Raw genomic sequence first — 18,319 nt, 5'->3', positions numbered from 1 at the left:
CTTGAAAGGCTGTCATTTGCTTGATTTTACACATCTAGAAATCATTGTTTAGTTCTTACATTTTTTGATTGATTGAAGAGCAGCATTTTTGTTCTGAATATTATGTCTTTAATATCAAATATTTCAGTATTGATTGTCTGTCATGATTGCAATGACTCGGCCAGCAAAAGCACAGAATGGGAACATATACAAGTTAAATTAAATCTTCATATTTCTGTGAATTCATCATGCCAATCCCATATTTATTTCATGACAGTTAATTTTGTGCTTTTATTGGTTTTCTTTCAGACCATGAGCGGATCGGGAAAGATTCATCCTACGAACAAGAGGGGAAGGTTCAGTTTGTGATTGACGCAGTTTATGCCATGGCTCATGCTCTACACAACATGCACAAAGATCTCTGTCCTGGAAAAGTCGGCCTCTGCTCCATGATGGACACCATCAACGGCACACTGCTGCTCAAGTACATCCGCAATGTCAACTTCACAGGTGTGTACTCCTAATCCCACCTAGGATAGGCTTACAACTGCATGTACGTACTATACAGCACAAGTTGTTAGCACTTACACATTTTATCTACTAATATTTAAAAACAGCAAGAACAACCATGTTCAAAGAAATACTTTACCAGCAAGTATTCTGCCAAATGTATATGGTAAGGCACAAGTTTATTTGTACAAAAGCAATCTTGGATGATCTTGGTATAGTGAACCTTTTACAGTATGTCCTATTTTGGGGTTCAGTGACATGCTCATGAAGAGGTTCTGTAAGTATTCAGAGGCCTTCAATTATCAGGCTACTGAATGTAAATTACTCCCAGCAAGCACAAGAGGCTGAGATCTGTAGGAGGTTGACAGTCAGCAGCAGAAAAGTGTTTATCATAGTTGATGGTGCATAGGAACTGTGCTTTGTGAGATTTCCCGCCTTATCTTGTCAACATTGAATTGCCCACACAAGAGATCTCCTGCACCGGCTGCTGAGTTTAAATTTGACAAAAATGAGAGAGTTAACACAAAGCAAAAACGTGCATCAGTAGTTTTCCAGAAGCTGTTCTGGGTAAACTTAAATTCTTTTATTTTCTTAAATTTTTTTGTTTTGCTTGCAAATATAGTGTGGCATTTTCTCTGGAGACAGAAATAGGTACGAGTTAAATACGCTTATGTACACATGTAACATGGCTTTGACCCTTGCATTCTATATGTCACTCTCTGTGAAAACATGAGCTGAGAACCTAAAATGTAATAGAGCCGATGTTTTGACTGACTTGTCTAGCCTCTGTTCAACTAGCTTCTGGAAGTTAATGCAATGCCTCAATGAGCATTTAAAAATTAATTAAAATTAATATTTCATAGCTAAAGCTGCACATTGTTTTGTACCGTCTGTCGCACATTGGCCTGGACAAGAACAACAAGAACATTCAAATACAGAACAAAGACTAACTGGGCTACACTTAACTCTCTTCCTGTTTCAGCATGTGTATATCGTGCCTTATGATTTACATATTATGACAAAAGTTTCCTCAGATAATTTACTTTATTGGGCCATTTGGCACAGGAATAGCTTTGTTAGCTTAATTGACAGTGGCAGTGTTTTATCTTCTGATATTTATCTTTCATGAAAGATGAACATTATAAAATATTCAGTAAAGAGTGTCAAAACTGATATCTAGAAGGTAGCAAGTTAGGTTTTAATTTAAAGTCTCAACACATGCATGACTATACAATTGTAACACTATAACATAACAACTTTGAAACTCTGAAATTAATTATAGGCCTATCTGTACAAGAAAAGATACATACATAAGGAGGTCATGAAATAAGCATGTTCATGAATGTAACCCTTTGCCTTGTAAAGAAATAATAAATATGCGAATAGAACGGGGTCTAACATAGGTCAACTTCAGTGGATTTAACAACTTATGCTAATTATACGTCAGATGAGTAGAGGGTCACAGTGTTCAAGCAATCAAGTAGAATGCAATGTGAGCAGTTAGACACAATCTTAAATCTGCTTCACCCTCAGAGATGATTATACAGTGATGGATACATTTATTTGTATGACAATTACAGAGTGGGATCTTTGGGTGAGGGGCAGCCATGCCACAGCAAGTACATGACAGGAATAATTTACAGTAAATGAGAAAAATAAGGGAACTTCGGGATGAAGAGTAAAGAGTTTAATTGCCAGCATCAGTGCCTGTACAACAGCTTGGTGGAGTACTCCAAAGAACATGACAGTGGAATTATATAGGAATTACTACCCTTGATGCTTGCTGAATTAGCCGAACATTGTTATTAGAGCCACAAACCCTCGTAGGGAGGAGGCTGACTTGGCTGGATACAGGTGAGACTACTGTTTGTTTCCCATTTTTCTACTAACATTCAACATTGCTTTCTTTTAACTGCTATCTAGGCTCCCTACCCTTTACCAAGTAGTTTTAGTGCTTAAGCCAAACTAGTGCTGAAGGATATGCAAAAAAAAAAAAGAATCCTGCAATTTGGATATTGCACATATAGCGATTTCCAAAAAAAGCCCATCTATGACTAGGGGGGAGTGTACTTTCTTTAGGGTCTCCAGGCCCACAGGTCCAGGTTCCCTATTATTCTCCTTCCCGATTCCATGTGTCACTTTTCAAGAGAACATTTTTGTTCAATGAAGGCACATGGTAGTCTACAGCCTCTAAAGGGCAACAGAGGTAGATGGGAAGAAAGGAATCATTTGTCAGGTTACTAAGTAACTCAATTGATACCATACTGGAGAAAATGTATAAAACTGTTCAAAGGAAAAGGCATGACTTGGTATTTACTTCCACAGAGGTGGTTTGGTTTAGAGATTTATGTGAGAGAGTTTTAAAGTAAGTATGGATGGATGTAATATAGTCAACGTAACCTTTATTGTTGGGGATAATAAAGGTTAACTTGACACTTATGTTTGTAGTTACTTTTCATCCCTAATGGACACTGAAAGGAAACTCTGCATTGCTCAGCAGTGTTTTACTGTATGCCCCATCTTCAAAGTCAAAACATTGTTTACCTGTTCCTGAGTGTGCTTATTACTATGTAAGCAGGTCAGTCCTTATTTGTGTAAAAAAAAGACATTGTTTGGAGTTGTATCCTGGAGTCACATTCGTTTAGTTTTCGACACAGATCAATTCTCCCAGCACTGGAGTAAAGCTTTAATCTGTATAAAAAATGCTGTATAGCAGGCTTGGGTTATAGAACTAAACTTCAATTCTTTATGCATTCCTTTATTCACTGTGTTATGTTACTGGAAGGCTTGTCAGCACAGAAGCCTTTGGGCTTACAACAGGGATGGCTAGAAAATCAATGCTGCACATTACCGGAATACTGCTTTGCTTTTAAGAGTCTTTCGGCACAGAGGAATGCAGAATTTAAAAGGTTTGTAGGAAAACAACGGGAATGTTCACATGATCCCAGTGTATTCTGGGAATTATCTACAGACATCCATGCTGACGAAAGGAAAGACGAAACCTAAGCACTACAGATATTGGAGATCAAGTTGATACTTATTGATGCTTGGATTGTGATGCCACTGATGCTGAACGAAGCTGCTGCTGGTTATATTCAGATATAGCATACTCACTGGTACTTAATGCTGTTTTTCCAGAGGATATATTTTGTTTAGCAAAGTAACCTTGCAAGACATAAACTTGACAGTAAAGCTGTGTTAAAAGTGGCGTGATTAAAGGTTGGCTGTAACATCGGGTTTAAACAGCCAATTAAAGCTGCCTGTTTTCATGAGGTTTGATTACTAGTTTCATTTAGAGGTAATTTGAGGAAGTGCACGGTCACAGAATCATATAATATATATATATGGTAGAGCAATTTGCTCAGACAATTCTAACAGTAATTATGCCATGGATGTTTGGTTGCACAAGTAAGACCCACTTTTTTGCATAAGAGACAAGTCGCCTGCCTTGCCTGTCCAGGGAACTAGGAATATACCAGTAAAGCAAAGTGTGAGGGTGAGATACAGTTTGAAAGACCTAACAATTCCTGAGGTCAGTGTCATCAAAGAGGGAACGCTGAAAAGGTAATAAACACCAGCATTAGACCTTAACTCTGCCCAATTGAATGACTAATTGAATGACTCCATTTAGAGTAGAAATAAATTGTAGTCTGCTCTGAATATCTTTTTTTATTTTAAATGATTGCTTTGCATTTATGAAGAAATTGTGGCGGTTCTGTTTTATTTAACTTGTATTGTTGGGTTTGTAGCAAATATCCCCATCAAAGAAATTGAGTTCAGTAAAGCCACCTCCGCACTTCTAACATCCAACAGCAAAATCTGTATCTTGTATTATTGATAGGTTTTTAACAACATTTGTAAACACATTAGATTTCTTGTGGTTTTGGCTAATGGTTTTTAATGGAGTTGAAGCAAAGTTTTTTTTGCTTTTCAACTGCAACCGCAACATTGTGCAAATTGCTGTTTTGTTTGATTAAATAATCAATTCTTAAGAAAAGGAAGTAGAGCTTTAAATGCTTCACCTTCAATAAACCTTCAATAAACTTAAAATCATGGAATTTCAACCAGCAGACAAATGGGAAATTTGAATTTAAGGATAACAATAAAGCTTACTTTTACAGCTGTTGTCACAACTGAAATGAGTAAACCTGAATCCTGTTTATATATGTTCATTTGTTCTTACCTGATTTTAAGTAGCATGTCAGTAATAATACAGTGCCCTACCTACTGCCCTGCACATATTTCCACAGTCATCTCCACCCAGTACAGTAATTAACTTTAAAAGCATTACATATAGTCTTACACACACACACACACACTGTTATGAACCCAGTTAAGCACATTTAGAGGTAAATTTACAGATGATTTTACCATGGCCATTTTATTTTCTATGCTTTTGGGCAGAGCTGCAGCTGACAGTAGTAGATGTTTTTATTTTTCTATACTGCACGACTCTTCATTCCTTCCTCATTCCTAAGTGTTATCTTGTGCTGTGTTTCCTCAAAATTATGACCTGGTTATTAAACAAGCAGTTTGTTAATTCTGCTGTCCGTGCGTGAAACTTGCAATTCACTATTTTGCAAGTTAAGAGGTGAAACTAATCGATTAAGGCAATCAAATTAGTAGAAACATACATCCCACTCAATTCCCTGTATTGCTGAGACGGGCAAGAAAATCTTCATAATCGCACATGACTGCCTGCTGTTGTCCTAGACATGCCCTCTAGATAATGCAGCAGGATGATACTAATGCAATTAAATCCTATGGGTTTTGATCAGTATTCTGAAGCACACAAATCTGCAGGATGGAGAAAAGGAGCCTGACTCACAGGTTTCCAACTCTGACTCATAGGTTCAACCAACAATAAACAATCAATACTGTGACCTATTAAAGGAAACAAAACACTCAAATAAATAATCCCTTTTACTGTTATGACAGAGGGGAGTGTGTTCAATACTTGTGGAACATGAACAGCAATCTCCTAAATGCTGGAAAACAGAGTCAAAAGTATAAAGTATGGTGTCTGTATTTCCCTTTTCTGTTGCAGAAAAAAAATGCAGTCTTATCCCTTTGATGTAGCTTTAGAATCGAATACACACAGCATCCAAATATTGACTGTGGGCCATCCAAAACACATTTCAGTTGCAAGTTAACTAAGGGCATTTTTATTGCACGTTTCAACCCCCATTTCACCATGTTCCTGAATTGCGTATTAGGGGATTGCACTAAAGGAGAGAAAGCAAATTTGGTAGGAGCATATAGACAGAGATTGGGATGCTATTAATGGTCCTTTCCTCTGAGACGCTCTGTAGTGGGCTATCATCACTAAATCTGTGAATCCTCGTTCCCTGACACCACAATTTTATAACAAGTTGTGAAGCTGGCACGGGAACAGGCAGAAAAGGGAAGCAGAGGGATGAGGGAGACCTCAAAGTGGTAATCAAAATCAGTGCTGTCATTCGTTAGCTCTGTGAGTGGGGACCTTGTGGATAACAAGCAATGGGGCAATAAGCAGAATGAAGGAGTGTGAAATGATATGGGAACATGAACAGACAGCAGCCCTGGCCCGCCTCAAAGGACCAGGACAACATGGCTGTCAACATCTATTTTGCTCCAGTCATTAACACTATAACAGCATTGGCTTGAAGTCCCCTTGCAGCCTCATTTTATCTCAGAGCATTATGAGTTTGCACTGTACCTAACACTAGAGTTCAGCTTTAAGTTACAATCATCCCTTTAAAACAACAATAATATTTTATTTTTTCATCCTCAGGAATTGCTGGCACCCCGGTGGTCTTCAATGTAAATGGAGATGCTCCTGGTCGCTATGAAATCTACCAATACCAGATCACAAATAACACGCCAGAATACAAGATCATTGGTCACTGGACGGATCAGCTCCATTTGGACGTACGCATATTTGAATTAGTACATATATATCTGGAAGATTGTAGACTTGAGTTTTCCAAAGAAAAAAAAAATCAGATTTTTGTGCTTGTCATGATCACATCAGACATGAACAATCAGCCAAAATGATTAAAGAGACATCCCATTTATGGTTATTCAGCATTTCATGGCCAATGCAATTAATTTAGTCTTAGACAAGAAAATGCAAAAAGCATGTGACAATAAAACTGCCGACTGTAGCTTCAACAAGTAGAATGATGGGTGTTGTGACCACAAGTCCCATAGAAAATAACTAGAAGAATTAATTGTTAAATGAAATGCATCCTTCAAGTAGGACTCGAGTCAACATGATCTCAAAACATTCTTTCTCATTTGAGTTCAATTTATGTGAAATTTACAGTATCTCTAATAAAGCCATATGTAGTAGAGCCATGACTTATCACTCTTGTCAAAGATGATACTGAACACATCTTGCTTATGTCGAGTTTTATAGGGCAACAGTTAATGGAATTATATTAGTAATAAATCATCTTCCTGGTTGGCGTTAAAATTTATCAACAGACGCAAATGCTTCAGGCTAACACTAACTGTATTGTACAGTATTATTATAATATTTCCGCTCACAATGATGCTCATATGAGTCGACAACTGAGTATAGAGAGAAAGGCATCTTTTTGCATTAACCTTATCGCCATCATTACATGATACAGTAAGACACCTGTTTCCTCTTTAACATATGCATGAAGCACATAATCTGTAGTTTTGCATATGTTAACATCGCAATTGCATTGTTCCTCACACATCTTGGCCTTTACAACTATGTGTATGCATCATTCTTGTTGTTATGCATCATTTATGTATATTATATATGAGCCCCCAGGCATTCTCATTTTGTTGACGCACATACTGTAGGTATGGTTTTGGATTATTGTAGACATCAAGGTCCTGAGTTATCAGCATCCAAGGAAATCAGGAATGTCATATGGAGATTTTTATAGACACAAAATTAATCATCTAAACCATCCAAATGCTTATTGGAATAATAGATATAATTGAATATTACCTATCCCTTTACGTACCTTATTTTACTTAATAAAGCCTCTTAAGCAAACTGCATTGCAATAAAAATAAACAACATCAGTGCAACAGCACAGGCACATGATACCACACTGTGTTGAGACTGCAGTACTGTGTAGCTTGGCTCTATCTTTCCTACTGTAAGTGCAACCTTCCTTGGAAGTAATTAAACAGCAAATTTGTTTCCCGTTGAGTTATAACTAGATGAGTTTACACAATGATGTCTTGATAAGACTGCAGCTTTCACGTAGTGAATATTCCATTTTCAGTTTGCTCATTCTTTCATGCATGTGTGTGTGTGTGTGTGTATGTGTGTAAACTAATCTACCAAGTGTTAACCAAATTGTGTCCTCATGCATTATATACCACATTGTTTAATATGTAACTAGTGAAACAATATGCTGTAAATTATCAATGTTTGCGCAGTATTTGTTTTCCTCATTAGAGTTTTATGGATGTGAGTATGTGAGTAAAACAGTGTTAGTTGGTAGTGAGGTGAAACTGGCCATTTGTGCAAATCTTTTCCCTTCAGATCAATGAGATGCAGTGGCCTGGTGGAACACAAGAAGTACCCTCCTCCATATGCAGCCAACCCTGCCGTCTTGGGCAGCGCAAGAAGATAGTGAAGGGAATTCCATGTTGTTGGCACTGCGAGAATTGCGATGGTTACCAGTATCAGGCAGACACTTACACCTGCAAGATGTGCCGCTTTGATTTGCGGCCCAATGAGAACCACACTGGCTGTGATCCCATTCCCATTGTCAAGCTGGAGTGGAGCTCCCCATGGGCAGTCATCCCTGTCCTCATTGCTGTCCTGGGCATCATGGCCACTCTGTTTGTGGTTGTCAGCTTTATACGCTACAATGACACACCCATTGTTAAGGCATCAGGTCGAGAACTGAGCTATGTGCTGCTGACAGGTATCTTTCTTTGCTACGCTACAACATTCCTCATGATCTCTACTCCTGATGTGGTTATCTGCTCCCTGCGAAGGATTTTCCTGGGTCTGGGTATGAGCATAAGCTACGCAGCACTGCTTACCAAGACAAATCGGATCTACAGGATTTTTGAGCAGGGCAAGATGTCGGTCAGTGCCCCTCGGTTCATCTCCCCAGCCTCTCAGTTAGTTATCACATTCAGCCTGATCTCACTACAGCTCCTTGGAGTGTGCATCTGGTTTGGTGTTGACCCGTCGCAAGCCATCATCGACTATGAGGACCAGCGCACAGCCAATCCTAAAATGGCCCGTGGTGTGCTGAAATGTGATATATCAGACCTGTCCCTTATCTGTCTGCTGGGTTACAGCATGCTGCTGATGGTCACCTGCACAGTTTACGCCATCAAGACCAGAGGGGTTCCCGAGACATTCAACGAGGCCAAGCCCATCGGCTTTACCATGTACACCACCTGCATTGTATGGCTTGCCTTCATCCCCATCTTCTTTGGGACATCACAATCAGCAGAAAAGGTAACTATTCCATTTAAAATGTGGTGGAAGTCTAAAATAACTAACTTTTGCCCTATTTTTACAATTATTTGTTTTAGATATGTGCATAAATGCCAATGTGGTCACTAAGCTTCAGCAATTGCACTACAAAGAGCACCATGGCAGCAAGTCAATTAAATTATCTTGCGCCTGTTGAATGTCAGTTTTCCATTTGGGGTTCTTTTACAGTTCATGTGCACCACATTGTGAAGAAAATGGCGACTCAAATTATGCTTGTTGTATAGAATCAGCCTCTTGTGTTTGTGGATGCTGCCACTATTCATCCTGAGATGATGAGCTTTGCAGTCCACTGTGGGGATTACAAGGCTTTTAGAGCCAACTTGTGAGAACAATTGATTCACCTCAAGCTTGCTTGGATATGTTTTCTTTAATTGTGTTGCTGTGTGTGTTTGATTCAGCCTCACTGGGTGGGAATACAGAGTAGTCAATCACTGCACATTCATGCACACAGAAATAGATAAACGCGGGTTTGTGAAGTAGCAGAAAATTACTGTGGCTGTTGATGTTTCTTGTAAGTTGAAAGTGAATTCCAAATTACCTCTACCCTACAAGTGCTAATTTTGAGGTTGTTCAACAGAGATGTACATTAAAAAGCGAGAGTGGAAATCAGTATGGGAATGCTATGGTGCTGCACATAAAGTTAATAGCAGCCCTTAGATTACGGACAGCATAATAGTGTGTTAAAAGGCAGGGTAATGGATGGAGTATGTATGGACATACTAGCAAAGTGATAGAGGAAAATGCCTTAACACCTATTAAAACATAAACAGTGTTATTTGGACAAAGTGTCCTTTAATGGAGGGACACACTCTTTACATCTTTGCGTCAGTCCTGCTCCCTACTCTGCCTCTGATTGTCTAACCCTAACCCCTAAACTAAAACAACCTAACAGAGGCTAGCCCGACTCGATGTCTTATGTGCTTTATTGCTGGTGGAGTGTAGAATGTCCAACAGGGTTTCAATCCAATCCCAACACAAATCAAAGAAGTTACCACAAAAAATGTAGGTCATATTAATTTACACTAGGGCAGGGTGATATGGCCAAAAAGTCATATCCCGGTACTGTTAGGCAGAATTCCGGTATAAAATATATATGGGTATTTTACGCTAAGCGGGCTGGGGAGTGGGGGGCGGTTTTAGTGGGCATGTTTTTACTATTTTTAGTAAGTTAGCTTGTTTCTTATTTCACTGTTTAAATTATACTTTATTCTCCGTCAGCGTTCCCCGCTTCTTATGCCGTTTTTCCATTACCAGTACCAGCTCAACTCGTCTCGCCTCGGTTTGGCTGTCCTCCGTTTTCTATTGCAGATAGTACGCAGAGATGGCACCCCTCAATCTAGCTGGTCATCATAGCGACACCACACACAACTGCCGCAACGTAATATTCAATGCGATACACACACCGGCGACGCACACACAGCTGTCTCTTGATTTAAGTTAAAACTCAGAATGTAAAGACAGATAAGACGGAGATGATACGAAAAAAAGTAGCCTGGTAGCAGGTACAAGTACAACTTTTACACAATGGAAAACCAAAAGAAGGTGAGTCGAGCTGCTACCGTGCAGTGGAAAAGGGGCTTTACCGTCTCTCTTCCTGTATGTCCGCTTCGGTGACTTTCTCCATCAGTAGTATGCTAGGCTGTTTAAAGTCACTGAAATGAACTTGTCTTCTGGACTTTTCCTCCGGTGATTCCCTTCACAGCAGCAGCTGAGCTGAATGTTGAGGAGGCGTGTTGACGACGGAGCCTATCAAAACAAAACCACCGTGGTAGCTACCAAATAACATCTGACTGGTGTGTTCACTGTCGCTTTACCTGGTCCGTTCTTGTAAAATATCCACAGTGTTGCAACTTGTAACGTAATCACTGTGTTTCTCTGATAAAAGCTACAATGTGTCGCCTAACCTGAGTAGACCGCCGAAGTAAAGTGTATGTGCGGGGAACACTGAATGAACCGTGCTTTTTTTTTTTTTTTTACAAGCCAGGTCTTTAACAGTGTCGACCAGCACTGTGTCTCCCTCCATGTTGTTAGAGATTTTGTGAGTAGACGGCTGCGTGCAGACGCAGAGGGAGGGGTGGGGCTGCGCGGTGAGGGAGAGAGAGAGGAGCAAACGCTGGCAGAAGAGCATATTAATTAACTCAACATCAAACTATAATCGGTATAAACGGTATTGTCTAATTTCATATCTCTTTTGAAATTATATTATGGGTATACATTATATACCGATATACCACCCAGCCCTAATTTACACAATGAAATTAAAGCATATTATTCTACAATATTCTATGACATTCATTTAATTTCGTCTATATTCAGAAAACCCTAAGCCAAAATATTTGGGTACATGGACTTTGAGGAGCAGTGGAAGTGTGTTCGTCTTCACATGCTTTGCGTATAGGTAGAGACAGCTCTGGCAGCTGTCGGGACAAGGGATTTGATGCCTAATGACAAAAAGGAGCAATCCTGCTTCAAATAAACTTCATAATGGCTCAGCCCGCTGAGGTTTCTGTCCCCTGCCCTGTTCCCTTGCTGTGCCGATGGAGCAGATTGGCAATCATATCGGCGTGTCAGGGAGAATTTATGTCACCAGGGCCGATGGAGGTGGACAAGGGTCTTGGCTCCCCTCACAGAGTGACTCCTCTCTGTACTCCAGAGGGGTAGCAATATTATTCCAAACTCACCCCGGGCCACGTGTAATCTTCTCAGGAGATTACAAAACTCCCCCTCTATCACCAAGGAATGCTCATGTGCTGTTTGCACTATGATGGAATACAATGCCCTATCACTTCCATTTTGCACTTACAGCTCTTTTTTCTCAACTGACATGGCTTTAAAGGGCTTAATTTGTGCAATGTTTTGGTTTTTATTATATCAACATATATCAGTCCCTGTATGATAGGTCATGCTATTTATTTTATTTTAAAATACTGTCCTACCCGTGGGAAGCGCGGTGGTGCAGCAAGAAGGTTGTGGGTTCAAACCCCGGTTGCCCCGGCCTTTCTGTGTTTGCATGTTCTCCCAGTGTCTGCGTGGATTCTCTCCGGGTGCTCAGGCTTCCTCCAATCCAAAGACATGCAGGCTAGGTTAATTGGTGTCTCTACAATTGTCCTTAGGTGTCCTTAGGTCTGAGTGGTTGTTTGTATTTTATGATGTAGGCTAATTTGAAATATAATACAGTACCTCCTATCTGGTCAGATTAATATATAAAGGTTTATAAACAATCCGTAAGCATCTTGAAATGAGAAGCTAAATGTTGCATAAACTCACATACAAACAACATGTCTCTAAACCCCATGTTGGGAAACATAATTTTCTAACTGTTGACATGCTGTTGGGTCGGGGCCCTGTGGGCTTTACCCATGCCAAAAGACTCAGTCATTTGTGATGTCTGCAAATGTAATGTCAGACAAAACCTCAGGCAAATCTCTTTTGAAGGATGTCTGCCAGCCGTGTTTCCACTGTATACTCTTTGCCTTGTGTTCATCAACTTCAGAGGACCTCAGCAATTTTCATCCAAGGGGCATAGTCAAAGGTTCCCTTCTTACTGTTTTCTAATGAATGTTTTTGACACTGTAGTAATATGAAAAGATGGAGTAGGATCACTGTGAAACAAGTCTTCAAATTCAAATTCATTACTTTCATGATATTTTTATTATGTTTATGGAAGCACACTTTCAAAATTGAGTGAATCACGTTTTCTGTGTTCAGTCTGTGCACCTTGCATGTAAGGCAATTTCATAACGCATATGTCAATATCAAATATGATCTATCTATTATATGTCTTATAGCCTCTGTACTGACTCACCACATTTCCTACATTAACAAATCAGATTGTGACTGAGCTCTGGGATGATTATCATAAATGAAAAATCACTTGCAGGCACTTTTAATATGCTGTAGGATGTTTCTTTCTGCTCCACAGTTGTTGCCTGTAGCTAAGTATCTGCTACCCAGCTGTGAGTTGCAGCTGTCGCTGGCTTCAGAAAGCACACAATCCTTATGCTGTTGTCTAAAACCTCAGGGTAAAAACATCTATATGCAGACTACATAGACACACATAATGGGGGCCCTTCTACTAGATGTAGCATAAATAAAAAAAACATAGCAATGACAGCAGAGCTCAGGAGTGTGAACCCCGCACATGGAAATACAAGAGTAGGAATAAAGGGTAATGTATGCCATCACCATGTCTTATGTAATGATTGTGTGATTCTGTGTGATGTACAAAGATCTTCTAAATAGAAGCTAGGATTTCTATGAAAGTATAAGATATTACTTGAGTAATACAGTGTCTGTCCTACATGCAAGATTTTAAAAGCCTCAGTCTATTGAAAGCAATACATACTTGACAATCACATGCTCCAGAAAATATTATTGCAGCTTTGTTAGATTCAAATTCAAACTGTCCCAGCTCTAAGTGGCACAAGCTTATTGTGTGCTCAGCTTTACCTGAGATTCAAAAACTAGAACGTCACTGTCCCCATCAGTCACTGTCGCCTCAACAAATGATTCTGTTTGTTTGTGTCCCTTCATTAACACAGATGTATATCCAGACCACAACTCTGACCATCTCGGTAAGCCTCAGTGCGTCAGTCTCTCTGGGAATGCTCTACATGCCTAAGGTCTACGTGGTTCTCTTCCATCCAGAGCAGAACGTACCCAAGCGCAAGCGCAGCCTGAAAGCTGTGGTCACTGCAGCCACCATGTCCAACAAGTTCAACCCCAAAGGTAGCCTGAGGCCCAATGGAGAGGCCAAGTCTGAACTCTGTGAAAGTCTTGAAACACAAGGTTGGTATCACATCTGATGGGACATTAAAGAGAAAGTAAAGAATAAAATGTGTTCCACTGGACCTCAACCAGGAGTTTATTTTAGGCTGATGCATTGAGCTGTTTATGTGTAAAATAATAGCAGTTATAGAATACACATGTGTACCTGAAAATAATGAACTCTTTTTATGTGAGCATAATTGAGGTCAGTGTTATTTTACACTTCAGCAGTTTAGGAAATTAGCAAGCCTTAGATGAGCAGACAAGAAATGAGGGTGCCATTTAAGTGCCAACTACAGTGGTGTTATACTATGGCTTTCTGAACATGGACAGAACTGTGTGAATAATTAGAAGACTGATTTCAGCTTAGCCTCTAGCTAGCATAGGATTGGGGCTATCCCAGTTCCCCATAATTCAACGATTTAATTGATTAATGGAAGATAAAACTAATGATTATAGCCTACAGTTTATTAATATAATATACACAGTATATATTCCACATATGCTGTATAGAAATATCAAATGTGAAATGTAAAAATGTGTTTGAAAAAGGAATGCAGTAACTTTCCTTTTTCCACCAGGGTAATCCAGCATTTTCAATACATGGAACAGAAAAATAGTTCCATTTTCACTAACTCTCACCACACTGGATTTGCGAATCAGGAGGTGTGACAGGGAGCCCACACTATCCTGATTTTGAAAGGGGACAAAGGAGACGGGTAGCTCAGTGTTGTAAAAGGGGATATTTCAATCACCAAGATAAAGTGTATGAGTAGGCAGTCCCTGTGTGGGGGGAGGCTTAAATCCAATCAAGCAGCCCAACATGTTCTGCTTACTGAAAGTCCTGATTTTATACTCTGACAAGCTGAACAGTATAGAATGATGTGTATTAGGACTAAAAAGCCTGTGCCCACACTTATATGCATGCCTTTTTTCGACCTCAAAAATGGAGTGGTTATATCTTATCCTATTGTAGAGCCCATTTATAGGTGCTGATTGTCACCCTCTGCTTTAAACTGTGAATCTAACAACTGCTCTTTGTGCTTATGTGTCAGACTGTGTTGAGGGAGGGGAGCCTTGTGAGGGACTTTAGACTCTCAGGTAACCTGATTAGACAATGACTTTGCCCTTTTATCATCTGTGACCACTTTTTTTCCTGTTAATTTCTGCTAATGTTCACCACAACACCTGTGCCTGCCTATACTATGCACAAAGCATCCCGGCTGCCCCTGACTAAAATACAGCACCCTGAATGACACAAGGCAGTAATCACGCCCTCATTAATCCACCCTTGACCAACAGACAGTAACTTGGATAGACAATGGTGTGTGGTGCTGTAAAATGGCCAATCAGCATGGTAAAGCCCGTTAATGTGGGAAGATGACACCACTCTGCCTGAGTGCAGCAGACAAGCGATAGCCATGTGTCCCCTGTCATTTGTTTCCCTGTTGACAAAAGAAGGAATTTGTGGTAATGGGACAACAACAACAATAAGAGTGAACAGGAAAAGACAGATGGGTCTGCCAGCTCCAATTCTTTCTGGACCATCTATTCTTTATCTTGGCCTAGCAGCACATAAATATTCAAATAAGGTTCATTTATCAATGCTTCTCTTGGAAGAGATGCTTTGGATGAAATGGCTAGAATACCGCCCCCATTCACACACCCAACATTGCACTGACAAATATACAGAAATGTTTACCATTACACATCTCTCCTCTACAGCACCTTTGCTCCGACTATGTCTTCTGATTGGATTCATTCCTTCTGACATATTCAATCAGCCAAGGCTGCTGTGGGCAGATTGGCAGATTGGTAGTGTGATTACCACCAGCAAGCATGCTCGCTGAGGGCCGTTTTATTTAAAAAAAAATGACCCACATAAACACGATGACACTTGCACACAGACATATGCATAGAAGCCTGACTGCATACACACACACGGGTACTGTATGGTATGACAGTCATGTTTGAACCTCCAGTCATCTGTCTTATGTGTTTTATTCACAGCTGATATAAAATTCCATGAAACATGAAAAGAATGTTAAAGAATAATGAGCACGGTTATCAAACATTGATGACAACACCAGTGCCAAGTCAGATCACATATTATCATAATAGCCTTTTACACCTGATGTGCTTTACAATTCAAAATGTTAATACACTGACGGACTGCTGCATGCTTTGCTTGGTGCACAGTGAAATCTCAGGTCTTCGCATGTAGTAGAAGACTTGCAGTTGAATGGTTACTATTGCATTTCATACCACTGTTGAGATCTGCTTGGCACCTCTATATTATGCATTTATTGATACAATTTAATGATTAGCTGTGAGGAAAACACTCTGACAGAGTTTCCCCTGATTTCATTAATGCCACTTTAATAGCAGGCACTTACATTGATATGACCACTGCCACAGCCTATAAGTCTGATTGCATCTGCATCACTGTCTTGACAAATAATTCATAGGTGATATGTTGTTAAAATGTCTGCAATGCTACCACGTGCTATAACAATCAATGATTAACTTGCAACAATCAGCAGTAGTCCCCCAATGCTATGAAGTTGTGTAAAATCAGCTTTTAGAGCAGGAACAATGACTTAATCAATTAGTTGATCAGCAGAAAATGTATCAGTAACTACTTTGATAATGGTAATCCTTTTTCAAGCAAAAATCCCAATTATTCTCTGATACCAGCAGCTGGACTTCTCTGTTTTATATCACTGTAGATTGAATGTCTTGCACTTTCGAAATCTGATCATTTTTTTCTTAACTTTTTTTTGACATTTCAGAGGCTTAACAATTAATTGATTAATCAAGAACATGTTTAATTTGAATACCTGCAAATGACACACAATTAAATTTAAATGCAATACAATTATAGAGAAGACGACATTCCTGTTATGATTGGTTCCACCTGCACTAGTCTAATGAAGTCATCCATAAATAGAAGTTCCCATCAATCTGGATTCCAACATGTGCTCTGAAAGATTACAGTTTCACACCTATTTAAATCTCAACCAACATGTTTTTAACCCTTCCCTTCTTTCTCCTACACCTTCCGTTACAGTGCTGGCCTCCAAGCAGACATACATAAGCTACAGTAACCATGCCATCTAACCGTGGAAGCGGAGCGAGGGCCTGCCTGAGGAGAAATCACCTGATTCTGGGGAAATACTGGAGGAATTCCAAGCTGCTACAGCAGAGAGGACTGGGGTGGAAAGATGGGAATTTGTCACTCCATATATAAAAAGGATGTCATATTTTTCTAGAGAATCAGGTAAAGGCTTGAATGCCAAATTTATGAAAAATTATTAGGTTAGCAGGAAGGAGATGGGAGATTTTCCTCTTCCCACCCTTTCTAAGACAAGTGAGCGTTGAGTAGCGACGTCTCCAGATGCAGGCTGAGTGAATAACCTGGAGATTACAGTATGTTTTCCTTCTGAAGTGTATAGCACACAGTTTCAGTCCTCTCTGAGGCTGAATCGTTTGTCTCATTTCAACAAAAACAGGGGGGGGAAGTGTTCTGCTTTTACTCACGTCAAATGCAGTTGACAAGTATAAAAATATAGTCATTATTTTTGGTTACTGGTAATATTGGGGTTGAAAGCTGCAGTACTCTTCAAACTGTACATGCCTTACTACAGTACATTCAGTATTCTTACATAAACTAACAAATCTGAAATACCGGAAAATAAAGCAGCGGGTCATCCCAGATTTTTTTTATAAATGTTTCATGATAATGATGCCATCATCTTGGCAAACCTAGTGTACAGTCCCAGAGCATGCTTGTGGGAGCATCACGTGTACTGTGCTGTGTCGTCAACGTCTATGGAATGCAACATTTGTCATGGTTGTCATTCACAGTGGAGATGTCATTTTGGACCATTACCCGCTGGGTTACCCTCTGCTAAATAAAGAGCAATTTCAAACACAAAAGGAGCAAATCTAAAAACAAATTGCCATGGAATACCTTTATAGTTTACACCACACTCCATAAATGTCAGCCAGGACTTAAGAGACTTGTCGATGCAACATCCCAGATATATTGGCTCTTATTTATCATGCGCTTGTTGACACCTTAGCAAAATTACAGCAGTTGGATGATTGGGAGAAATTCAAGTTGCCCCATTTTTTAAACTTCCATCTCAGCCAACATTAAAAGGTACTATTCTTGACGTAATATTAACACACTTGCAGTGGATTTCCCTCCAGTAAGTTACACTGTCTACTGTTATTTCTAGGGACGGGGATCGAGACCCGGTTCCAAAATTTCTCAAAACCTGAAAATCAATAAGGTTCTAGCTTATCGATACTGCTTTCAAGACTTGCCGGTCCTATGATGTAACGTTATGTCTTGAGCGTCAAATCTGATTTAATCTGAAATGCAATGGATAAGAAAATAATCAGGCTGCAGTCTCTGCCTGCTCTCTGTCGGCTCCCACACACACACACACACACACACACACACACACACACACACACAGGGCAGCAGCAGAGCAAGAGACTGCGCTGTCACGGTGGAATAAGGTGAGGGTTAAGTTAGCTCCAAACTAGTGTAACGTTAGTTGA

General features: G+C 39.8%; 1 protein-coding gene across 1 annotated transcript in view; it reads left to right on the top strand.

Annotated features, from left to right (window-relative positions):
- Positions 1-18,108, top strand: part of LOC119906262 (metabotropic glutamate receptor 4-like) — a 199,466-nt gene extending 181,358 nt beyond the window's left edge. The window contains exons 7-11 of the mRNA XM_038723829.1: positions 289-489; positions 6,263-6,399; positions 8,006-8,941; positions 13,522-13,768; positions 16,818-18,108. Coding sequence (XP_038579757.1) covers positions 289-489; positions 6,263-6,399; positions 8,006-8,941; positions 13,522-13,768; positions 16,818-16,867 — 1,571 coding nt within the window. The 3' untranslated portion in view covers positions 16,868-18,108. The remainder of the gene's footprint in view (positions 1-288; positions 490-6,262; positions 6,400-8,005; positions 8,942-13,521; positions 13,769-16,817) is intronic.
- Positions 18,109-18,319: the final 211 nt, after the last annotated feature.

This window comes from Micropterus salmoides, unplaced genomic scaffold (genome assembly GCF_014851395.1).
Source record: "Micropterus salmoides isolate LMB-PRFRI ecotype aquatic unplaced genomic scaffold, ASM1485139v1 Ms_hic_scaffold_16, whole genome shotgun sequence".
Classification (NCBI taxonomy): domain Eukaryota; kingdom Metazoa; phylum Chordata; class Actinopteri; order Centrarchiformes; family Centrarchidae; genus Micropterus; species Micropterus salmoides.
This window is presented reverse-complemented; position numbering and strand designations above follow the sequence as displayed.